This window comes from Platalea leucorodia (genome assembly GCF_965183815.1).
Source record: "Platalea leucorodia genome assembly, chromosome: 5".
Taxonomy (NCBI): domain Eukaryota; kingdom Metazoa; phylum Chordata; class Aves; order Pelecaniformes; family Threskiornithidae; genus Platalea; species Platalea leucorodia.
In genome coordinates, this window is record NC_138827.1 from 63520982 (window position 1) to 63547165 (window position 26184).

General features: G+C 43.0%; 1 protein-coding gene across 1 annotated transcript in view; it reads left to right on the forward strand.

Moving 5' to 3' along the window:
• ERBB4 (erb-b2 receptor tyrosine kinase 4) overlaps window positions 1–26184 on the forward strand; it is a gene marked incomplete at both ends in the record, with an annotated part of 639842 nt that overhangs the window by 322851 nt on the left and 290807 nt on the right. Inside the window, one exon of the mRNA XM_082312566.1 lies at window positions 10393–10579. Coding sequence (XP_082168692.1) covers window positions 10393–10579 — 187 coding nt within the window. The remainder of the gene's footprint in view (window positions 1–10392; window positions 10580–26184) is intronic.

The window sequence follows — 26184 nt, forward strand, 5'->3', positions numbered from 1 at the left end:
ATGTTCTTCCTAAAGAATACCTCTGAATTTGAAAATCAGATGCATTTACTAATTGCTCACATCTTAGAAATTACGGATCTATCCTTGAAGGAGACTTTAACAATCTATTAAAGCCTGAATAACAGAGCTATTCTCCAGCTTCTAGATAAACAAAACAAAAACACAGCTTTAAAAACAAGAAGCCTCTTCACTTTTTATCTTAATGGAAAGAAACCTAATCAAAAGCCAGTGATGAATGCATCTCTCCAGAGTTTCTATTCTTGAAGAGATTAGAGTTACAAAGGCTGAAATAGTTTCAATAGGTAGGTGTGACATTGAGATCAGATGATGTATTTGTATATGCTCAGCTAGAAATAAGAGTTGCTAAAATCTAGTATTGGGATGAAGATTCTCCTCTTCAATGAAACCAGACAAACAGTCAACAACTCCTCCAATATTCACGAATTTATGTGTGCAAAAACGTCCTAGTATGCCAATAAAGCTGGTTCCTCGTAGGAAATGCATTTAAAATACTCATTAAAGAGTGGTTGTTGCACATATGAAACAAACTGAAAGTATGTTTTTTAAGAAAGTATTTTCTGGGGAAAGGAAAGCAAAGCTTTCCAAAAATAAGCTAACTGCTTTTTCAGGATTGGAGAGCCAGCCATTTGCTTCTTGCAAAAAACCAAAAGCCCAGACTGAGGTTGTTTAGCTGAAATTTGGCAAGGTTAACACATTTTCACTATGTGTAGTCAGTTCTGGGTTCAGAAATAGAAACAGCCTTTTGCTTTCAGGAGTGGCCTGACACCTTTACCTGCAGTTTGAATACAAAAATATAAAAGTCCTGTTGTTCAGCTCCACCTCTGTACCAGATCTCTGGGATGTTTAATTCGTTCTGCATCGCTCCAAGGAGTGGGAATCATGCCAACCAAGAGCTCCCATTGCTTCCACAGTAGATGGTGGAGAAATTTTAATAAGCACATTTAATTTATCTGGTAGCTATAGACTTGCCAGTAATTCATACCAACTAACCTGGCTGTGTACTAGGAAAAAAAGAAATCACAATGTCTGATGTACAAAGCCTGTCACTCATCATATGTTAAACAAATAAAACCTCCTTCTGCTGTTAAATGCACACAAAACATTCCTAGGATCTTCGCAGGCAGCTTGTTTAAAGCGCTGTGTAATTCTGGACACCCTGTTACAGCCTGCACTGCATTTGGCATGTGTATTCTTCTGTTTGATTTCTGATCAGACACTTGACCTTTCATAACCATCATGGGAAAGACGTCCTTTTTCACCTCTGCTTTTTGTTCCCTGTATAAAACTTAATCCGCTTGCTGTCTCAGGCTGCATGTTTGCTGGAGAAGCTGGGAGTGCTTCTGAGCTGGGAGAGACTGGGAGCACCGGTCTTGCTCCTGCTCCTGCTCCTCCTCCTCCTCCTCTTCCATTTTCTTTCCGTGGGAAGGAGCTTGGACAAGGATGGGCTCCCTGGTGTGCTCCAACCAGTTTCGTGATCCGGAGGACCAAGTAAGCAGCCTCTCAAGACTTAGTTCAGCTTAGACGCAAGCAAAAATGTCATGGGCATTTAGACTGTCACAAATAAGAACAACAATGAGGAACTGAATGCTTTTTTCTTTTGTAGATGATGTCTTGTTTTGCCAAAATAAATATACCAGCTCGGTTCGATCCACTGACATCTCAGGATGCCTGTGGCAGTGCAGTCGGCGCTTTGTGTAAATACGCCCGGGAAGCGTTGTGCAGTGCAGGTGACAACTGGGGTCAAGGCTCCTTGTGTTGTTAGGAAAGCACCTCTGCTCCGAGGACTATTCCGTCTAACTACAAAAAAGAAATGTCAAAGTTGATAGCGGACGCAGACATCCCAATGCAGTGCTCACACTGCTGCCCCGTGCTGCCTCTCTAAAGCAGCTTCAGACAGCGGTTTGATAAGACAGCCCTTGCTTTGTCTTTCCTGGTGAAAGTGTCCAAGAGACCTTTGAATGTGCTCACAGCTCCTCACAGGCTATGGCTGTCTAAGGCAAATTGATAAAAGGGAATGTCTTTTCCCATGGTTATTACTTTCCTAAAATCCTTCCAGAGTGTTGATATTATTTAGTTTATGAAGTAGCAGTTAGTGCAATTTTATGTTGCCTGGAAAGAAACCATGATTTACTTGATTGAAGCTCCCAAAAGCAGAGAAACCAAAATGCATCAATCTCTCCCATTGGAAATTCTGTAACTGGGCAGCTACAAGCTGATGTGCTTTGAGTTTCTGCAAAATGTAGCTACTACGAAACAGCCCAAATGGTAAAGCATTTTGTAACAGCATAATGCTCTCATTTTAGTCTTTCCGATCTAATTTATGACTAAGTTTTCCCTTGGGAGATGATACAATAAACTCTCCTGGAAACCACTCTGCAAGTATGTTGAAGGCCAATCAGGTATTACAGATATAATGTCAAAATTCTTATTGACTTGCTAAATATGTAGTCGTCCATAGCTTTCCTCAGGACAGAAAGATGTTAGCTGTGAAGATTGTGTTGTTAGGGAGTAGAGACTTTGTCTAGGTCATAATGTTGCTCCACGTAAACTGCTTAGGATTTATTGTGTGCACTCAGGCAGCCTGTGTCAGACACTTCCTAAGCAGGTACACAAACAGAGGAATTATGTTTTAGACAGAAAACATTGGGAAGACTCTCAGATGTTGATGTAATCCTGATCAGTTTCTCTATTCATATGGTATTTTTAACTGAAAAATAGGCATAGACACATGGTGCAAGATCACACCTGAGCTTAAGCCTAACTCAGTCAACAGGAGGAATACTTGGATACATCTTTAGAAACTGTATTTCAAAATTTGAAAGCAAAAGGGGTTTTTTTGGTCCTGCTCTTTACCTATTATTTCTATTTAATGTTCCCATTCCTAGGTTATTTTATTATTTTGTTTATTATTATTTTATTTTTCATGTCCCACATTGTTTTCCCAGCAATACTTTGCGAAATGAGTCAAGATACACTTTTCAAAATCTCCCCATGTTTTTGTCCATCACCATCACTTTTGTGTTATTAATGGGGCTTCCTTTCCAAATGCCAGATTTGGGCATTGATCTGTAGTTTAACGGATTCTAGACTGGCATTTGTTTTGCCTCGAAGAGCTCCCTAGACCCTTCTGTAATGTATATTAGCTCAGACTCAGCCTAACTTGCCTCGTGTATGCAACAGTGTGATTTCTACATCAAGCTCTGTAAATAACTAACTGCACAGCTAATTTTCCTGTTTTAATGTATGAAAAGTCCCGCTCTTGGAATAATGAAATGTAAAGGCCAACTATTCAGAAAACAAAACTTTAGTTCAACAACTCCCAAGGTGGATTCTATAAATTACGTGGCGAAGTCTTCACTTACAAATTTCCGACGACTTTAACAAAAGATGCATCTAACTGACTGCTACTTTAAATTTGAGGAAATTGAATGCTATGTTCAATCCACTGACCTGCTGCTCAGGATATTATTAATTTTGTAAGCATATTACCAAAGATGACTAGATGTCTGTGAGGGCAAGAGTATGATTTAAAATTTCTACTAGCTGTCTTAAATACAGAATCACAGTTCCATTCTGCAGTCATGCAGCAGCACAAAGCTCCTCAGGTATAGCTCTCAACAAAATTACAACCAAGCCCTTCCTTTGCCTTTAATACATCTTGAAGCAAACTGAAAGACTACCAGAAGCTCCTCTTTTTTTGGTAACAAATTTGAATCTAAACTGCAACTTTAGTGTTTTGGACAATAAATTCTCTGCAGCTGCCAAGGCAACTCTAGTTACAATACAATGCTTGCTTCTGGATCAGGCGCCAGAAAAATGTTTTTCACAATCTATGTTCTGATATTCATCAGTGTGCTCAAACTTGAGGGATTTTTATTGAAGCTTGTACAGCGTATCTGAAAAACCGCTGGTGCTCAGAAGGGCTTAACATCACAATTTCACAAGTGTTGACGTAATTGAAGGATGCACAGCATGGAAGGAGACAAGGCATGAGTTCGTTGTGGAACAAAATTCCTTACGTGCATGCTCTGTGTTAGCTTTGACATTGTCTCTAAATGGAGCGTCCTCCTAGACATGAGAAATGTCAGTATGTACTACATCTCATGGTTATGGATGGGGCTTTGAGAGAAGCTGGCAACAGCCGTGTGCCTCAATCCCGTAAATACGGCTCCTGAACTCGTTTGCAAATCTCATTTTATCGTGTCATTAAAAATTCATACCCATCAATGAGCAATGCATGGAACAGCTAATTGAGCTCCATAAATTGCAATAGGCTAGCTATTTCCACATTTTAGATATTAGCATTTCCCTTAGAGTTGGTAGTGCAAGTGCTGTAGCTGCTTAGAGGCCACTTTGTAGTTATTCAGTGAACGCTATTTTTTGAATTGTGACAATGAAAGATGTATTGCATTGCATGGGTGAAAATGTATGAAAAAATAATGAAAAGTAATTGATGGTGTTTTAGGTGACCAGCATAATCACAAACGTGCCCACCTGAATTTTGTGAAGGTGGATATTACGATTGCCCTGAGAACTTGTTTAAAGTTAAGCAAGTGTTGTCTTTGCAGTATTATGGGTTTTCCTCGTAATAAAAAGAGGAAACAAATTCGGCCAGTTGGGTGTTGCACAGTTCTAACCAGATATAAATGCGTACCTTTTAATTGATCAAAAAGCAACATGTGAAATGCTCTGTTCAAGTCAACTCAAGATGTGAAAAGCTTCTGAACGAGATGGCATGGTGGTAACTATTCACGTTCGTTATTTTAATCATGACTTTGCTGCGGCATGTTAATGTCTGTTAAGGTGGAAAAAAGGACGATGCACTTAGGAAATTCCTATTTTCCCCTTTGTATCGCTTAGAAATCTGACTTTCTTAGGATTTAATGCACTGCAATAAAGTGCACAGTTCACATTGGAGGGTCAACCTAGCTCCTTGGATCAGGGTCAGGAGACGTCTGTTATCTGCTGGCAGCTGAGCTGTGCGAGGAGCCTTGCCGCTGCCTCGTGAAATGGATATCCCCTGATAACAGAAATTACTGTATTTGCAACAGATGGGATGAAAAGTGTCCACTTGGCTTATTCCCTACATTCCCTACATTCCCTAATTTAAAGTTCTTTGCCCTTTCTACTTCCCTCCTTGTGGTGGAAGAAGAAGAAACCCCTTCCCTATGGAAACCCCTGTGCCTCCCGAAATTTTTCCCAGTAGCTGCCTTTCTTTATGCCCTCAGGGGTGGCACCCTGACTTCTCCTGGGGACCAAAGCACCTCTGTCTCACTGCAAACAAGTTCTGGAAAAGCAAAGGCTTTTGTCCTTGTCTCTCGAGTGAATATACTGAATATATATTTCTTATGCCCTCCCCTTTTTTTTTTTTCTTTTAGTGTTTGTAAATTAAACACACTCATTTATCAGGTGATCCTCACATCCTGCACTTGTGTTTACTGGTGCTTTCGAAGTGAGATCAAAGCAGACTTGAAGCATATTTAGCTTTTATGGAAAAGGGCAAAATTAATTGAAAAAATAATTAATTGGGGTCCCACAAACATGGGCTGTCCCCCGCAGCAGGTTGCCGTTGCTGGGGACGCATGTCTGGCCAGATGAGGCAGCAAGGGCTTTGCCAGATCAGCTGCAGTGACTGAATAACACGTCTGCAGCTGAAATAAAGCCCCACAATATAGCTCTCGTCGGTGCCTTAGCCACAGTCTAACCTTCCCCAATAGATGTTAAGACAACTTGGTAATGTTTATGAGAAACATCAGCTTCCCTAATCGTTCATGGATCTGTTGTTCTGGGCAGAATGATGAAGTTTTCACTGTTATTTTGCTCCGTTCCACTCAGATTCGTTTGACTCGAGCTGAAGGACAACTGAAGACGGCAAGGAACAATCTTGCCTTTTACTTCCAGCTGGCAGGATAATTCTGGCTTTGCTGTTGGGAGCTTAAAATGCTTTACCTGTACTCAGCTAATATTAGTTGTAATTAAGGGAACAGGTTGTCTAGAGCTCATTTTTACAGTTCATCCCCTGAAAAAGAACCTCTGAAAATAACCCTTTTATTTTTGGTGTCATCTGGGGACCCTGTTTCTCTGTTCGCCCTGCGGACGCCCACCCACACCCTCCGAAGTGGCTGCCCCGGCGCAGCTGAGGGGAGCAGCGGCAGCCATGTTGTGGCAGCCCCCTGAGGCGCAGCAGCCACCCCGGGTGGGGCGGTGCCTCAAGGCACGAGGAGTTTTGGGACTATAAGGCCTTCATTGGGTCTGTTGTTGTCAAAGGGTAACATGTTTTTAGGTTTAAAAACAAAAAATTGGCTGTGTGAGGGAAAGTAGAGGCCGGTAGGAGACTGGTTTATAGGCTACCATGCCTGCTTTTAGGGTGCAGGGCAGTGCTGGGCTGCGCTGGGCCTTAGGGACAGCAAGCTGTGGAGCACAAGTACTCATCTCCTCTCCGAAAATGTAGATTGAAGAGCTTTTTTTCTGGTAAATATATCAGACTTGAATCCTGTGGCTTGTTGTGGTTTTAAAGCAGCTCGTGAGGCTTTAGATTTGTCAAGGATTAATACTTTTTCTTTCCCCCCACTACCTTTCTTTCCTGCTAGAAGTATGCGCTTTCTTATTTCAGGATCTGATGCCGAACCGGCTCAGTCAGAGGAGCAGACACCTTTGGCTCTTGAATCCTCAGAGGTGTCTCCTCATCTGCTTTCAAACAGCCAGGCTTCTGTGTGGAGGGCTTGATGAACAGCGTCCCTTTTCATTTTGTGATGGGGATGAACAGCGTCCCTTTTCCTTTTGTGATGGGCACCACGGGAGTTTCAGCTTTTTCCTCATTCAAATCTATACGCTCATTCCTACTGCCGTACCCAAACAACTTTGGGGAGCCAAAATGCATTTACCGAAGCAGCAGGAGCGCTACGGGAGCATGAGCCCGTCGCTGCCTCACTCGATGGCTTCTTCACATGACAGGTCATGTCTCAAGAGCTGGACGGGTGACAAGGCAAGGCAGGATCATGCTGGCCTGGAATTCCCAGTCAAAATAATGGTGTAACGGGGGCGGGGGCAGTCCCGCAAAATTAAAATAGTCAGCAAACGAGACTGGAGGTTGCCAGAGTTCATTTGGTTTTCCCTGTCAGAAACTTTCAGCTTTAAGTCTGTTGGCGATTAATCTGTGTCTTTCCATTCTAGTTGTAGGTCATGGGAACTGAAATGCAGTTATTTGTGTCCTTGTCTCCCTTTTTCTTTCCTGAGGGACTGACTCATGGGAAATGTATTTTTGTGAGGACCTCCAGCCCTGGCAGGAGAATCAAACTAGGAGGTGACACTTAAAACTACCATTGCTGTGAGCCCACTCCACCTTCTTGGTGGGGCACAGATTAATGCTGAAGCAAAAACAGCTAAAATAGAGCATTAGGATATCTGAGTTTATACCTGAGTTCAGGATACCTGAACAGGAAAGCGTTCAGCCTTGTATACAAAGGATGGGAGATTCAAATTATGCCTAACCTTGGCATAAGTTGCAGAGGATCAGGCTGGTTGATCTTGTCTGGTGTGAGGATTTGTGAGTCTGTGTGGGAGCCAACAAGTGTCTTTGCAGTGACTCCAACGGGGCTTGGAGTGAGCTCCAAGCGGGCAGATGTCCATTTTCAATAAGAATCACATCCAAACTAGCAGTGACTGGCAAAGTGATAGCATTGGCCAGGAGTGGCCAAAACCTGAGCTGCCTGCTGAACTCCCAGTACATTTTTTCAAGCTTGACCAGTCAGAAAACATACCATCCTGCAAAACATGTTATTGCTCTGCCTTTTTCATTCAAATATGAGTTAAAAAATAAAATAAACCCCCAAATTAATGTAACAGACCACTACATTTGGTCAGTCAGGTTGATATGTTCTAGTAAATTAGAAACCCTTTTGTTTATTTTCATCATTTTGTTTTGCAAGGATTAACATGGCAGTTTTTCCAGCAAATAAAAAGGTGTTGCAATACTCTTGGAAGCCATGGGACTGGAAAGGACCCTCTAGCTCTTGTCAAAATATTTGCCATAATTTGTCATTTCGGTCAGATAAACCAAAAAAAAGAAGTACCAAGGATTAGGGTTAGGGGTGGCAGTTCACAATTATCAACAATACAACTTCGTCCTTTCCTTCCTCCCCCCCTGCCTTTTTTTTTTTTTTTTTCAATTTTGGAATGAAGATTTGCTGGTGAGAGTGTGTGTGTGTAATTTCATTGCCATGCTGAATTAGGGACCTTTCAGGTGGACTTGCTGTATAGCAGTAAACAAGACATACCCTAAAAATAGAAAACGTGGTTGTAAGTGGCAAAAATTGGCAGGGAGGACTTGGTCAGATGCAGTTTTGGAAGTGCTTTTAATTTTTTTCAACTCAATTCCAAGTTAAACATCCCTTTAAATTAGAGCAATTATAGTATCCCTAGAATATCAGTGGAGAAATTGAAGCCATGACTATAGTATTTCCTAAATTCTGAAGAGAGGCTAAAAAAGCCAGCTTAAGGAAATTTTTGCGTACGATGAAAAACAAATTCCTGACCAAACTGACTAAGCTGAAATGTCTGAAAGCAGAGAGCTCTTATGAAAGTGCTGGAAAGCTTCTGATTATAATGGAGTCAGTGTCCCAGGGTATAATGCAGCTCTACATTTAATATTGAGCTACTGAACCATACTTCTCAACCTAGCTCAACTCACTGGGTTCTCATCAAAGTCCTGTAATGACACTGTGCTCTGTTTAGATGCCAAGCAAGTCTTGAAATAGCTCCAGAGCTTTTTCAGCAGCTTCAGCTGAGTACAGACGTTTGACTTTAGAAGGACAGCTAGTGCCTAGAGTTTGTGGCATATAAATCCTTCCTTATGTATACTGCCACACTTGTTAATAATCTTACGAACTCTTATGAACCTGATTAAAAGGCACGTGCACACTTACGGATGAAATCATGGCAACAGCACTGAACCAGCAAAGCAAAAGCCTGTCCTTTGTGCTACAAAATCCATGTTGCCTTTCTTTATTAATGGTACATACACAACACGTTTAATTCGATGCCTGCTATTGTTTGCCTGTTTGTTTTTATTACGATATTGACTGGAGTCCCCATCATGTTAGTTATAGTCTGTGCACGTTACTCTAAGCAGAATTTTTCTTTCTGTGTATTGTTTAAGGTATTGACTTTGCCAAAGGGAAGAAAAAAGTGCATGCATCCACTTAACCACACAAGTAGTTATATCAATTTCTGTCAATAAAATATACATACACACATAAATATACACGTATACAGTGGCTGCAGGCTGTTGCAGGCATGGAATTAGGTGAGATTTGAGAGACCCTTTCCAACGTGAAGGTCGTTTCTGGGAGCAGCTCTGGGCGGGAGCATCCCTCAGCCTGTGCAAAGTCCTGCTGAGGATGGTGAGGCTCTATGTGAGTGTTGAAATGACGCTTTTCAAAGGCATTTGCAGATTTCTAGGACATTTATTTAAATTGCTTAGAATTAACCTTGTTTTCTAAAAAAGCATACTTTAAAATTTTTTTTCTTTCTAAAAAGTCTTAGTTTTCTTAATCTTTTGGACTTTGAAAAGCTGTTTCTAGTTATTGGGTTTTGGGGTGTTTTTTCCCTTTACAACCCAGGCAATCAATTCCTGAGTATGAGCAGGAGGGTTATTGAGTAGCTCATCTAAAGCAAACAAAGAATTCAGCCAACCCAAAGATGCAGCAATCATTTTGCTAAAGGTTTTGGTACTGGTTTTGATCAAAGTTTGGGATATACAGCATGTATGGTTCCAGCACTTCCAAATGAAACTTGAAGTTGAATTGTTGCAAATGTTCAGTTATTGATTTCGTTTAGAAGTACAAAAGTGTGCTTTAATACATCTGTGGTTTCTCTTTATTTACTCTTCTAAACCTGCCCCCCATTTCTACTGTCCGTTCCTCTTCGATGGTGAGCTCTCCCAGAGGTGTCTCTCTTACTCCATGTTGTGTCTCTTCAGTCTCACCCTGGAATATCCTGTACAACAGAGAGTTACTTGCGGACAGACAGTCTTATCTGAACTGTGGCATTGCCCCAGTGGATTCTGCTCATGTCCTGCAGAGGCCTTTGACCTGCTCTCTGCTTTGAGTTGTGCGAAGTCATCCTTTTGTGCATCTTTAATACTTACTGTGAATTTCTGCTCAAGTTTAATACAACTGAAAAGAATGTCTACCTCTTTATTTTCTAGTTTTCCAACTAGTATCTCTGATAAACTCAGTTAAATTGATACAGAAATGTGGTTAAAATCAATAACTTACCAGCATCTCATACTAAAGCATCCACTGTATGAGAAATTCAGAAAAATTAAAAATGGACCATTTCTAATGTGTTTGTTTAACTTTTGTCTTTCAGTCTATCCGAGAAGTCACAGGCTATGTTTTGGTGGCTTTGAACCAGTTTGAATACCTGCCACTGGAGAACCTGCGCATCGTTCGTGGGACCAAACTCTATGAAGAGCGGTATGCTTTGGCGATATTTCTTAACTACAGAAAGGATGGTAACTTTGGACTCAGGGAACTTGGCTTGAAGAACTTGACCGGTAAGTGAAACTCGCCAATGTGATGGATTAGTCGCAAGACAAAAAAAGTGAGCGCGTTGAATATGTGCCCCAGTGCCCTCAGTCACTTGCATTCTGCAAATAACAGAGGTACCATGAGAGGCTGGCAGTTGTACATTGTTTGAGAGGCTCGGTACTTCATTTCATTCCTTTTTTGGTTCACAACTGTACTTTTCTCAGTACTGATCAAAGGCTGTGTATGGAATCCATGCCAAGAGCATATTCGAAACAAAAATAGTTGTTGAAAGAGTAAATGAACTTTTTTCTTAGTTTCAAGAATATGAGCACGTTGGTTTCCTTGTGATCCTTGGTTATTGCATTTATGTTGCTTCAGGTGTTAACATACTTTCTGGCAAGTTAGCTTAGCTTTAGCATCCCCTCTGCCTCTGCTCTTGCTGCTGTCTGTGTCACCATTGCTGCTGCACTGGCGGGGGTAGGGGGCAAGGAAGGGGATGGGAGGGGGAGACTGTATCTTTGGTGTAATTAATTTTAGAACTCCTTTTTCTAAGCAAAAATAGTGTATTATATATAGCAAGAAAAGTGCTTATTTTCTTGAGACAAAAACATAAACCAAGTCCATGGTGTTACATTCATCTGTAAATTCAGGGCTGGATCACGATGTGGGGTAGATCAACATTTCATTTCTCCCAGCTGAGGATCTACAGTCAGTGGTCTGGGAGATTAAAAATTGGCTAAATATCACTGGACTGTAACTTAATAAAGTGCAGGCAGTGGCAAACTCTTTTTAGGGAGTTTACTGGAAGTATTTTATTTATACCTGGTTCCTCATCAGCTATGATCATTTCTGCCCCAAGCTTTGGTGATTGTGAAATGGCCTTATTTCTGCTAGTGGCTAAATGCTGACCAAAAATCACTGACCTGAGCTGAATGTGGAGTTTGAACCTGAGTACAGAGAGGTGGGAGCCTTCTGAACTATATTTAGGCACCCTTCCCTCTCTGCTTTTTTCGTGTCACAGTATTCAGAGGGGCGCACAAGTGCTTACGGTTCCCTGTTGTTCAAGCCTCACCGTGCTGTACAGCTAAGCTTTCAAACACAGGAGGAAAAAGGAGGCTTGAAATAGTTTACAAAATGAAACAGTTTTGGCTGACTCTTTCTGATCAGGCTCTTTCTTCTAGTCATATTTTTAACAATTTTCTTTACTGAGACCATCATGCTGATGTCAAGAGTGCTTCCCAAGGTCTCTAAATTCCTGCCATCTGCTACTCTTCCCTCTATCACTGTCATAATCCAATTTCCTCCTCTTCTGTTCCCACATTTCTTCCCATCTTTCTGATTTAGGGAGTTCATTGTGACTGTCTATGCCTTCACATAATACAGAGCCATAGCATTGGGTAATAATCGGGTATTATCTTCATATCCTTTTTCTTGTCTGTGGGTCTCAAAGTGCTTGTAAAAGACATTAGGCTGGGTGAAACTGGGACAGAGAAGTGAGGTGAGGCCAAGGCCTGGAACCCTTTCCTCTTGAGTCTGAGGCTGTTGTTCTGCCAGGAAGCGAGGGTTGTATTTTCAGTGCTTGTTTAGCTGGCTTTGCTGCTCAGTAAGGTAAAAAAACCTTATCTTGTAGGCTCCGGCTCAGGATTTTCTTCTTGAACCAGCTGCCCTGCGCCAATAGATGGTTCATCTGACTCCAGAGATTCTCACTGGAAGCCGGTTTTACATGATAGGCACAGCACCAAAACTGCCCAGCAAATAGCTTGACTTTCTTTTCAAGTGTTGTAAGAAAACCCGCCTTAGCTCAGCCTCTGAATCTTTCCTAACATGAGATCATCACAGCCCCTTCATCTGATTTAGATGTTTACAAAAGCCCTCTGATGGGATTATTTGGCTCAAAATGTCTTGTTGTCTCTTGGAAGAAAAGTGCCCTAATAACGCTAGCTTGTCTCCGCTGAGCACTCAAAATAGCTTGTGGGTGCTCAATATGAGCCAGTGCGTGCTTCAAAATAATATTTTCTTGATAGCATGTGCCAGGGCCTCATGAGTCTCTTCAGCAGCTGTTCTTTGACCATTTTGTGTACTGGTTAAGATGCACCTGGCTGTTTTAACCCACAACCTGCTTCTTGTTGCAAATGCTCTCCCTGGAGCATATCAATACTTAATTTATTTTCTTAACACATCCTTAGCATTAGTAGCTACATAAAAATAACTGGTGGATGTGGGAGTCGGTCATGTTGTAAGGCTGTGATAGATCACCTGTGTCTGAACCTATCCTGCATCTACCAACTGCTCCATGTTTACATCAGAAACAACCAGTGATTTGTTATTAAATATAAGATAAAGCAGCCCCTGTGAGCTTGCATCCTTCAAGTTTCTAGTCCACTGCAGATTTCAAGAGATTCGCTTTGAATGGTGCATCTCTTCCATTTGAGTAAAATATAAACATAACTCTTGCCTTGCATGTGAAGAACTATCTTTCCAGGGCTTATGCCTTGTTCACAGAAGTTTGGGAAGTTCTGTTCTTATTTGTGCAGTGTCTGGATGATGGGATCCTGAGGGTATTTCTGCCCAGTACTGCACAATATACAAACACTGCTCCCTGTGTTAAATAAATGAGGAAGCTGCTCTCACCTGTAGGTTATCCTCAGACTTAACCAGAGACAGGGTTCCAGCCTCCTGTGCAGTATCATTGTATTATTTTCAGTATGTTGTTAACAGCTGTGTTTTTATTGTCAGATATGTCTGTCAGGTTTTCATCTTTAAATGTAACTTTAAATGCTTGATTTTCCTCCCTTACACTATATTAAAAAAAAATAACAGCTATGAAGGCAGTAAGTTTTATCTCACACAGAAAACATGATCCAGTTCTCACTCACGATGTCTGTCAATCCAAAAGGCAGTTTTGTTTGTGTAGCGCAGGCCAGGACCACATCCTAAAATTCATGTGACTCTTGCAAAAAATCTTACCTACATAATCCTTTTCTCACTTGTTATAAAAACTTAGCCAATGGTTCCACAAAAGCGTCAAAAACAAACAGACATGGAACTAATGAAGTGGCTGCTGCCATCTCAGCTGGACTCATCTCAGCTTGCAGATTCAGCTGCCCAGTAGCCTTAAAGTAAAAAGGAAGATTTGACACACTGAACATATTATTCAGCCCGAGATTAGCAGAATGACCGATGCTGAGGGAGAAGGTATGCCACCTTCTTCCATTCATTGCCTGTGAGCTCCGATGCTGAGGGAGAAGGTATGCCACCTTCTTCCATTCATTGCCTGTGAGCTAGTGCAAATCATTTCTGTCTTCCCCAGGTAGCTAGGCAGTCAACCTTAACTTACCCAATGAAAGGGCATAATCATTGTTCACAGTTTGAGTACTCCAAATGTAGAGAATATCTGATGGCTGCATTTCATTACAGCATTTATCTTCATGAGTGGAAAAAGAGGGATAACTCACAAGTGCCAAAACCACTTATGAAGTATCCCATATTTTCCTCTGAGTGAAGATGAATAAAAGAGATCTACAGTAAATGATGTATGTTTGACTGAGTAGTGATAACCTCATCTCCCCTATTGGCCTTGGGGACAGAGGCTTCCTTGTGTGTGCCTGTGCAACCATTGAATTCCTTTAATATATTAGAATAAAATGGACTTAGCAGCGATTAGTTCAGGAACACAAAAAAGCAGCAAAATACGTAGCTTCTTATCTGCTCATTTTCAGGAATGCAGATACATGATAAATTAAGATAACTGAGGTTCAAGTGACAAATGCATATTGTAGCTGAAAGGATTCGGTCAGTGACAGCCAAAGAAAAGAAATCTAATTTGATGGGCAGGAGAATCATAGGGAAAGGACCATCTTCACTGGGTGTAGAAAGTGATCCGTTGTAAATTTCCCCTTCTACAGATTTTTGTAATAGGTTTATTTTTTTTAGATTTTTTAATTTGATTAAATTTGTTTTAATTGTTCTATAAAATAAAATTTTAAAGTTCCATGACGATTTCTGTAACATTTTCATTTTCTGCCCCCCCCCAATAGAAAATGCTAAGGGGTGCTTTAGAGGAGGGAGAAAAAGAATGATATCTCCTATGAAAAAGGTTGCTTTTCAATGAGTTTCTTGTTTTTGTTTTTGTTTTTGTTTTTTTTTTAACAAGGACTGCTCATTTGCTAAATGTATATTGCAGCTTGATCAGGTTGGAGGGAGGGGCATGGGAGGAGTCGAATTTTCTTTCAGTTTTGTTCACTGTGCACATTTTGGACCTACAGTGTTTTTGGAAATCGTATTTAGATACCTGCTCTGGGCCTGAGCTCCTTCAGCGCTGTGTGACTGCACGTAAAGCATTTTTGCGGCAGGGATTAAGGCCACCCCCTTTTTATTGCCTTGATCGCAAAGCCCTCAGCCTGTGTCAGCAAGACCTTTCCTTGGACCACACGCACGCTGCATGAGCCACTGCTGAGTTCACGGTGTTTAGAGATGCAAATGCCTGTGTGTGACACCCAGCCTGAGCGGACGAGACTGGGGTGTGCTGATTGTGGCATATTCCTTAATCGCTGTGGCTTTGTACTAGTGGGGCAAGCTGGGAAGAAAGCAATATGTAACTTGCCTCAGGCGTCCTGTGCAACAGGTGGGCAAGGCATCTCATCTCTAACCTCAGAGAGGTGTTGCTAGGATACATGGAGGAATGAGGAATTTGTTTAAAAAATCCCTTTGGTACCCTCTGCGTGCAGGGCTGCTGCAGGAGTTATCTGCCCTGTAGAAGCTGCAGTTGGTGTGTGACTGCCCAGGAGTGCTCCTTTCCCTGTATCCTCGGAGCTGTATGGGCCACAGAGGCATTTGTATCCCAGCACATCTTTGCTGACCGGCCAGTGGGTAGGAGAAAAGGGAGGAACACCTCGAGCACAGCTGCGCCTCCCTTGGGAAAGGAGGGCTCGTCTGTGTGGTGGCACAGACCTCGGGGGCACGGTGCAGGACCTGCCATGGGTTCCTCTTGCTCACCTCACCCCTGTGGAAAGAAAGGCCAAAGCTTGTGGCTGCCCCCACGCTCATAAATGCAAGTGTGCCTGCTAGCGCACATCTGTCTCCTCTCTCCCAGGACACTGTTAGATTATTTCCTGGAAAAAAAATTGCCCCATTCCAGCTACTGCTCTCCTCAGACGTCGTAAGCATGATTTGACAACAAGGAGAGTCCGGAGACCGATCTCTGCTGGCAGTCGGTACGCAGCCACCCTGTGCCGAGCACGGCGGCAGTTACTAGCGCAGATTCAGGCTGCTCCCTGCCAGTTGGCATCAGTGCCTGGGAACGCTTCCAGGCACTCCTCAGCCTACTGCTGCAGACGTGGCCCCGAGGAATCCCAGATAAGGGACTTGCAGGCTGTGGAACAACTGCCTCCAGCTAGCAGAAAATTGCTCACAGGTGTTATCAAAGCAAATACGTATATTGTATGTGGCCAGAAAAATATACTGATTTTGAGCCCCATGAGATTTATACTCATGAATTTATTATGTTCAGTAACAGGGGTGCGACATTGTTTTTTAAATTTCAGTAAGGCTAGTATTTTGCACAGTCTCTCTGAAAGGTTTGGATATGCTTTTGTCATGCTAAATGGTATAACTAATGTCTGTGATTCTTTGCAACTTGTTGATCAACAATTTATGCTTGGTTTTCTTTATTTCAAAGCACTTGATTGTTTTCAGTTCTGTCTCTAGCGTTAAAAATGCACAACCTTGTTTGGAATGATTATGGCAAGGAATTAAACAAAAGCTCATCATAATAATGATATATTGGTAAACATTTTTAACTGGAAATTCAAAGGATCCCACAGCAAGTTGCTTGCTGGTGTCCTCCTGCCCCCCAATATTTTCACATAAACTATGAAATGCATATAGTGGATTGCAAATGGTCTAAAACAGTTTATTGAAAGTAATATGCAGAATGTTTCATGTGTGTCTCCCGTGTCATGCAGCAGGATAACTTCACATCACGTAGCTTCTCCTGCAACAAAACAGGGTTTAAAATCATGGGGAGGAGAAACTAGGCCAAATCCTTAGCTGGTGTAAATTGACTTACTTGCTTGGGCTTCATAATGAACTGAAATTTAAATTGCCCTTTACTTTCTTCAGTGGATAATTTAATTCACGCTTTAATTTATAAGTTAACTAGCGCCTAACTCCCACTTATGCCCTTTTAAGGATGTTGTGTTCAGGATGCTCTGTCAGGATTAATACCAGCTAATGATAGCTGACTCAAGGCATGTCTACACCGTGCAACAGAGCTCTGTACAAGGATCCTTGAGCTAGCATCGAGCCTAGCTAGCTTTAGTAATAGTGATAACCACACCACTGGGGTCCTGTGCTTGGGCTAAATCACCCGGCAAGGTGGACACAGCAGGTCGCTCCTGTCTAACTATTGTCTCTGTAAACAGAAGCATGTTGTCCTGGGCTTTCAGGGTCTTAGTTATATGGCTGCTAGGTAAAGAAGGGTAGTGGACTGGGAGGAAGGACTGGGGTCTAGACTAGATAGAGGAAATCCGTCCTAGCCCTGTGGTAACCTATGCCTCTGCTGCTTTCTATTGTGAATCACCAGTTCCATAACAGAGCCAATGATGCTTGCGTACTTTAATTAGACTAATTTTGAGAGTTTCATATGACAATGCTGCTCAGAGAGGATCTGGTGTGATGTGGAATTCAACTTTTAACACTGACAAATGTTAGTTTAAATGTCATCATAAAATACATCCAGGTATGCCGTCATTGTCACCTGATAATGCCATGTAAAATAATAATGCCATTCATTCTCTTTCCTGACAGTTTCTCCGTTTCACCTCTCTGCAGTAATTCTCTCTATTTGTGCATTTTTCAATTATGAAGTAAGAAATTCACCGTGTTCTAGAGGTGTGAAACACCCTTTAGCTTTTTAGAAATATGGGCAATCAAGATAAATCCAGTAATACCGAAGCCTTCCAGTAATGGAGTAGCTTTGCCTGACTTCAGTGACTCGAGAGCTTTAGCAGCACAGGGATTTTTCTGGCCACATGCTTCGCAGGGAGTTAAACATCTGAACAGAGTAATCCCTCCATTTCAATCACATGGGTCAGGAACGGGTGGCATTTCAAAACATCCAACTTAGGCAGACAGATCTGTGTTGAGCTACACTATAACTTAAGTAAAATGCAATAAGCGTTACAGTTGGGAAGAAATTGTACCGTTTACAGCGACAGCTGAAAAAATATATCCCAGCTCCCCACCTGCTTGGAAAGGAAAGAAAGAGCTGGGTTGTACTCCACAGCCCAGGCCAAGTTCTGGTCTTGACTAGCTATTTTAGAAATTAAAATCCTTGCTACTCCAGTAGTATATCTTCTTCAGTTCAGATGAATGAAAGAAGCGCTAATTTCAGTGGGTTTTTCTCCCCCCCGCCCCCCCCCCCACCCCCGGCCCTTCTCTCTACAGTCTTCTGAATTCATTGATTTTCTTATTTCCTTCTGACAGGCTACAGCTGACAAGAAATTTGGTGCTTTTGTAAAATAATTAAAAGTCTTGTGTTACATGGGGAATGTAACCCATCAGCACTCCCTAGCAAAAGGCAGATTACTGAGCAAGGTAATTCAGTTGCCACGGGGTGGGGCTCTCTCTGTCCGCCCACAACAGGGATGTGAGCCATGAGCCACTGGTGGGGCAGAGGGACCAGCCTCCAGCAGTGTGGAGCTGCTGACATCTAGGGTTCAAAATGGCATGAGACTCAGGGGATCAGATGTCAAGTTTAGTGCCTTTACTTAAAGATCAGCAAAGCTCAGCAAAGGCATTTCAGTGGCTTTGCAGCATATGTCTGCAAGGCAGTCTATGTCTACAAGGCAGCATATGCTTACAGACCTAGATATAAACCCAAATCCAAGAGTGAGCTCCCTTTTCTAGCTTTTCTTGCCAACCTATAGGAATAAGGAGTTGGGGTTAAGGACACCATTCATTGCAAACACAGAAGTCCCACTGAGTTCAAAGAAGGTTGGACCTGACCACTAGGTTTACACAGTGGAAATAATTGGTGTTCCTAGGATATTTTCATGCGTCTTCATTTTAGTGTCATTTGCTGCTGAGGGAAATTCCCTAGAAACTCTAGATGGAGGGACTGGAGAGACAATGAACCAAAACCTGTTTTCTTTACTACATCTAGCTTCAGGGAAGCCCTTGCAGACAGAGGAGGCAGAGAAGCCCTCCCAGACACTCGGCACAGGGGCGAGACTGTCACGTAGCCTTCACTGCCTGCAGGCTGACAGAGGCAAGTGCTTGGCCTTGCCTTCCTTGCTTGGCCTTGACTTTCCACTTGGCCAACTCCCATCCCAGGCTGCTTGTTCTTTGCCTGCACACAAACCTGTTTCTTGCAGTGTTGCAAGTTTCAGCCTGGCCAGCGCTGGGACTAGTCTTGTCAAAAACAACATGGGGTAGTTTTAACTTGGGTGAGTCTGCAGCAGCCTCGAGATGTTCGGCAGTGCAGGGCCTGGAGTGAGCAGCAGTTCATTAAGAGTTTATCTGAAACTGAGTGTGATCACACAAGCTTAGCATGTTGGGATGTGAAAGGGAAATGCTGCTGTTATGAGGACACGTTGTGTTTTAGTCTATGAAAGAAGTTGTTCCAACAGATTGAACCCATCTGCAGTGCTATGCTGACAGGTCCTGCCTGCAGTTTCCAGGGTGAGGAAAACTCTTGTTAGCTTACCAACATGAGCACTGCTTCTGAATTTGCACACAGATAACAGCAGTTCCTGATGGAGAGCAAGGAGTTTACCATCGGGAGATTTCCTTACGTGGCTGGGGGAAGTAAAAGGGACTGACAATTACAGTTGTCTCCAGAGTCCCTTTCTGGCCTGCCTCGTTTGCTACCTACGCCCTGCCCCATGGGAGTGGACATGATGACAGGGATGTGTTCAAGGGCAGCAGTTCTAGGCAGCTCAGCATGCTGTGATTGTGAGTGTGCTTTGTAAACATTGAAACACGCAGTCACCTGCCCTGCATCTCTGCAAAGCCGCTGAGGCAAACACAGAGGTGGGCAGGAAAAGGTAACCTTGAGGGGAACATAAAAATAGAAATGCAGACCTGTAGAAGAAGAGAGATCACCGTGTGAACAGAGGTAAGGAAGGGGGAAACACCCAAGTATGTGCCCCACGATCTATGGCGGAGCAGAAGCACTCACCTGAACAGTAACTGCATTACGGATGAAGGAGCAGACAGGCTGCGCAGGAGCACGTCTGATACAGAACTGCTGGAGTTCTCTGGGACTGGAGACTCCCCAGTTGGTCCCACCTAGCTTCGCAAGAGCTGCTTTCCATATAAAATGAATTTTGATTGGTCTGAAGCGAAAGCGTGAGGTAATCGAAGCAGGAGGCAGGTAATGCGTGTGGACGAAGAGCTGTCTGTGGGCTGTAGGAGCCTTTTGTGCATCACTAGGAACGTGCCTGCAGGCATGGAGTGGGGGAACAAAGGTATCAGATGAGGAGAACACGCTGGAGGCCTTTTTCTTTGATGTTTGGAAACCGCTCAAGGGGCTGTCTTCTCTGAAACCCCTTTGCCTTGCCTTTTTTTTTCTTCCTTTTTTTTTTCCTCTTGGTGAAACTTTCATAGATGTGCTTTCATTTCTTTAAGGCTTAGAAGCAAGAGCGCATCCATCCATCCAATCATTGTACAAACGCCATGCTCACGCTGGAGTTCCCCTGGGAGCTGGTTGCTTCTTCTGCCTGTCAGAAATAGCACAGCCACGTGCTTTGGGTCTGAAACCGCAGGTAGTCCTGATGCAGGGGCACAGAAGGAAGGGCAGCATCAAAGACATCTCTGTCTACCGTGCTGGAAAGAAGAGATTGTGGTGGTGGTGTTTTTTAGCTGGCCAGCTGGGCATGCATTCAGATTGCTGCTAAAGGCTGTGGAAACTCTGGGAGCTGGTTCCATCACAGTGTAGGAGCTGTAGAGTCAGTCACCTTTGAAAATGGCTCTGGGGCATGGGTACCTGAGGGCAGGATGGAAAGGCTGAGTTTATGTGGAGAGGCTCAAGATGTTCTTGCACAGGGTGAAAGAAGCTCATCTGCTCCAGTCTCCTGGATGTAGGCCTCAGTTAGAGCTAGTAGCAGATTTTTTGAGAACTGTTTAAAATTGGAAAATGTCTCACAGGGAAGCTTTCTGTGAGAAAGGAGCAGTTTAAAAAACAAGAGGAAAAGTGCTGAAATTGTCAGACACCATCTTTCATTTAAAAATGACAATGTATGGCTTATGATATTTAACAGCTTTTCATGCTTTCTTCTATAAATTAACTCACATTTTCAACCAAATAAATCAAAATAATCTGTGTTAATTGAACAATAACAGTTGAATCTGTTTTAGACTGAATTTTCTTTTCCATTGGATATCAGCTCACTGAGGTATGTGGTCTTAGCTTGTTTACATGGTCTAGGAAATGAAAGGTTTTAAAAAACCTTAAAAAGGGTTGAAAAGTTGTTTTCTGCTCATATTTCATCCCAATATCAGTCGTAAGATACTTCCTTTGTTCTAAGAGTGTGTCCAATGGAAAATAGATATACAGAGCAAGTTGTAATGAATCAGCTCAGCTGCTGGTGTGGTGCAGGTCTGTCAACATGGTTTGACATGAGCTAACTGCTTCTTGGCAGGGTAAATTGTCTTTTTTTGGGAGCTGCTTGCTGCCGTGTTTGAATTTGACCCAATATACTAGCTTCAGACTACTGTGGATGTCCCTGGAGCAGGCGGCAATCACTTCTGGGGTTCCACTGGATGCATAGCCCTAACTTCTGTGCATCTCTGCTAATTTTTAAGCGATATGACAAACTCCAGGCTCCCAGTTTGCCTCTGTCTGGTTCTGGAGTGGAGAATTACATGCAGGAGCACATTGTGTCTTGGAGTGGTGCCATTGGTTTACTGTTGTTATAATTTCTTTTATAAAAGCATGCTGGTTCCTTTTTCTTTAAGCCAAAGCAACATCAAATAAGTGCACCTCAATTAGTGGCAAGCTGCAGTGAGCTTTAGGTCATGACTGAGTTCATCCCCTGGCCCAGTTCAAATCCTACTGAAATTACTCTTCACTAGCTTTGTATGAGAAGCAAAGTGGATGTGTAGCCCAGGAGATGGGTTTCTCCTCTCTGGTGGAATTAACTGAGTTTCATTTCCATGAAATAGTAATGATGAGCTTCCCATAATACTTGAATTCTTTACAAGCCCCAGCCAGTTAAAGATCCATTATCCTGAGCACAGTGGTGCAAACGTTAGTAAAAAATGTGATGCAGAAGAGGGGCAAACAAGAATAATAATGAAATTGTAATGCAGAAAGGGTAAGACAAATACAGGGAGGATAAAGGCAAAGCTCCCTGTCCCATATGTGGTCGATGGGGAAGCTGGGGTGGTAACAGCTGAGTGTGTCCTAGGCTGTGTAAGAAAAGGCTGTGTAAGAAGCCCACAGGGGTTGATAAAAGATTTTCCCTCATGTTGAATCAATAGTTACAAGCTGTGTTCTGGGAGAGTCAGACATTGACCAGCATTGGCAGGACATCCAAAGTCTGGTGTATCTATAGCGTTGGTGCTCTCTGCCAGCCTCACCGGGACCAAGCAGGACTTGCATTTTGTTCTGAGATGGCAATACTACACTCCCTATTTTTTTTTTTTTTTTCCCTGAGAAGGAAGAACACTGCTGGCTCTTTTTACAGACCAAAGCGCTGTTTATTTCTTTCTCCAACAGGAGACGTATGCTACTCTTCAGTTAGATGTCAAAGCCCCGCTACCGAGAGCTGGCCCCGGCTGGTCTTCGCTCACAGTAACAGGCAGGTGCAGCCAGCCAACTTGGACTAGTGCTGACGGCTCGGGCTGTCAGCATGGCTACCCGAACCCCCCCTCGGAGGCTGTGTTGGGGAAGCAGCAAAGGCGGTCGAAGGTGGAAGGGATTATTGTTCTGAAGCACTCCAAGTATAAGATGAAGTGGGCAGATCAGGACTTGAGTCTCCTTTTTTTTTTTTTCTTTGCCTACGCAGGGTGTGTAAGAGTTCTGAAATGATGCTGTTGTGACCACATGGCTGTGGTTTTCTTTGCTCCTGCTGAGTTAACTATTACTTGTGGTAGCCGTGCTTCTGGCAGTCACACTTAAGTGCTGATAGAGGCCAGTTCCAGGTGTGTGCTGCAGTGCTGCTGTCAGGTGAAGGTGACAGTCGTGAAACGCTTCAGCAATAGCTGGACTCAGAGGCTTTTCTTCTTTTAGAGAGTGCTGATCTTTAAGTGAGACTTGATGTCTTCAAAGGAGGCACCGAGCTAAAATATGCGTAGGGTAAAGTTGCAAGGGCAGCATCCTCCTCTCTGTGTGTCAGAAGAAGAGCTGAGAGGGATATTTTAATGGCTGTGACTGTAACAGCTTAATCCCATGGGCTGTACAGTTAGCCCCATGCGAGCTCAGTAAATCTCACTACAGCCCCCATTTCATCCAGGAGCAAGACTTCTAGATGTTCAGACCTGAGTGGTTTTGATTTAATATTCAGAAGCATTCAGCTTCCCAAATAAAGGTAATAGTTTTGCTAGTTGAGAGATTTATTAATATCTTAACATGGCCTTAGTTTTAGCCTTTTATTCCTCCCTTTCTAAAAAAAATTTCTTACCACAAACCAGCCTTGAAGTTTGGAAAAGTAATCATAGCTCTGCTGAGCAAATTTGACTATACTGATGGGTTGAATGAGCTATGACCTCTGCTGACCTCATTCTGTTCCATTTCCCCTTCAGGCTGGTAGCAGTGAGTGGAAGTAAACATTAATCTGTTAATTTAGCCTCTGGTATAAATAGAAAAAACATATAATTGCAATCACTGTTTTGTCAGTGGGCTTATCCAAGCTTCTGAAGAAGAAGTGGCAGCACTGCCTGTGTGCTGCTCTGCTCAGGGGACTTTCCATCCCACAGTATTCAAGTGGGGCAGATTATTGCTTGCTTGTCACAGCAGGAGGGCCAAATGGGGCACCTGCTTCCTGGGCATATATCCTCCAACATCCCCATTTAATAACTCTTCTTCTTTCTTGCATCTTTCTCTGGAGACAGCTGCCTTCCATCTTATTTTTTGTTTGGGTGTTTCTAGGAAGAGATAAAGTTTGTCTGTATGGAGACAGGTTGTGACAGGTTACCTTACTGTGCCAGTCCTAGGAAAGAAACTATGGGACATGGAAATAATGTCCTGTCGCTGAGGAAAGGAGGGCTGGAAGGGAGTACCTTCTGTCTGGTTGAGTTCAGATAAGCATTACAGCATATGTAATCCTTTTACAACCTTCTGAAGGGCCAGGCATGGATTTATGGAGGGGAGGAGGGAGCTGGGCAAATGGAGTTGCAGCTTCCTTCCTGCTTTCCACTGGGATGGTGAGTTTGCATGCTATGTGGCACACTGACAGCTGCATGGCTGCAGAGGCAGTTCTGGTCAGGGTTGTGTCTCCTGGCAAGCACCAGCGTACAACCAGGTAGAGCGGTTGTTTGCCTATGCCTTACAGGGCCATTTCAAAACTCTTTTGTGCCTGTCTGTTGTTGGTATCCAAACCAAGTCTGAGGTCTTTCCATGAGCAGCATGAGAAAGCTGCCTTTCTGCTCCTGACTCGGCACAGGTGAGGCTTCGAAGATGGAAGCTGTGCTGTTTGCAGCATCTCAGAGCTTACTGGAGGAGGTCGCTGGCTCTCGCTTGGCATTAGCATGTGACTGGCATTTACGTGCTTTGGCATCGCGTGACGGTGGCTTCACTGACCCAGCAATGCGAGGCTTCTGATAGGAGCTACTGGCAGCTGGTTTCACATCCACCTTCTGTGGGATCTGATGCAGAGACTCAGGGCAGCCTGCTTGGAGATACAAGGGTTGCTTTCTTATGTGGGTAATTAGTGTCATAATCTAGGGTTTAAGGATAACCAACAAAGAAACCGTACTTGGGTTTAACTAAAATTACTCCTTAACACAACTTGTTAAATTGAAACAAACCCCACATGAGTGTTCTTTTAAATCCATTTACAAGTGCCTTGTATTGATTTAGCCTACTTCAGTAACTCAGATGAGCTAAATTGATGTCTGTGCACTAAGTTAAGTGCATTCACTTGGGATTTCATACCTGCTGAACTGACTTGACTTCAAAACTGATTTTAGTTAAACCAGTACAAGCCTTGTGTGAAGAACAGGCCTTTCTTATTTGTTGCTGCCGGTTTGACCAAGAGCAACGTGACAACTTAGGGGAAAAGGTGTCTTTTGCCCTGCTGACTGTAGTGCTGAGGTACCCTACTAACCTTGTCCCTAATTTTGACCTTGAAATGATGCTAGCATTGCCTAAAAACCTTAGTAGCAGCCTTCTTTCTGTAAGGAAGCTGTTTGAAAAAGACTGTTAATTTAATCCTTTTGCTTGCAGGTGCACTGTTACCTAGTATCTGGAGAAAGGAACAGGAACAAAAGGCTTACAGACCTACTTCTCTGCCGTCCTGCCTAATGCCCCCCGAGCCAAACAAGAACAGTTAGGAGCCCTTAAGCAAAGGTTTCTTTCCCTTTTCAGACAGTGCTTTTCAGCTTTGGCTGAGCTTGCTGTCTCTTTGGGCTATATACCAGAGTTCCTTCAACCATTCAGCTGACAGGCTCTTTTTATCTCAGCCACCAAGAGCGAATCGTAAGTGCCCCAACTAACAGTTGTGACCACATCTCTGCTCCACTGACAGTGTGGAAAGGAATTGAAACCTAACCCATCATCTTCCTGAGCTGGCTGCTGAGCCTGCAGCAAGGGCCATGGTTTTCCTTTAACCCTCCGTGAAGACAGGATGTGGAAGATGATTGCAGGTGTGCAAGTTACCACAGGTTCATGAGTCGCTTGTTCATAAATTATCACTCAGTGGTTGAGCTATGATAAGTGGTGATGTATATGCTCTTTGTGCCCTAAATGGATTACAGGAATGTGTTTTGCCTTATTTTTACATAGGATTACTGGACCTATTACCAAGTTTTAGATGGCGGGACAGTGTTAAACAGCAACAGCATGGTCTCCTGAAACTACTCTCAATAAACACTGAAATTTCTCTTACCTGTTGAGAAAAGTGTTTCTGCATAGGCATTTCTAAATTAGGGGCTGTGTTCATGTTTTAAGTAATGAGTTGGCGAGTAAGTGTAAACTTTTAAAAATGGTAATGCATAGACCTGAGCTACTTTTTTCTACAACACAAGGGTCATCAGTTTACAGAAGACTCATCTGTAAGCAGTACTTCCCAGTCATGGTTCAGAAACTCATAGGAGAAGAGTGAAAAAAATAGCCCCTGCCCTAAATAGCTCAGTGTGATTATGACAGGAGGCCACCAGTGGACCCAGAGAGGCGGGTAAAGCAAACACAGGGAGACAGAGCAGCTTCTTATAGGGAGCATCAGTTTTGCACATCCATAGCTACCAAGGCAGCCAAGTTTCACTTCTAGTTGAAGGCAAAGAAGGTTTGAGGGAAAGGATTTGAAAGAAGTTAATGAGATAACTTGCTGGATGTCCCCATCTTTGAGATACAGCACAGAAGAAAGAACAAAAGATGTTTGAAAATGTATCTTGTGTTTGATGAAAGGTGGCATGGCTTATTGAAGGTGGGAGAACACATAAATAGTATATGAGAGAATGATAGACTCTG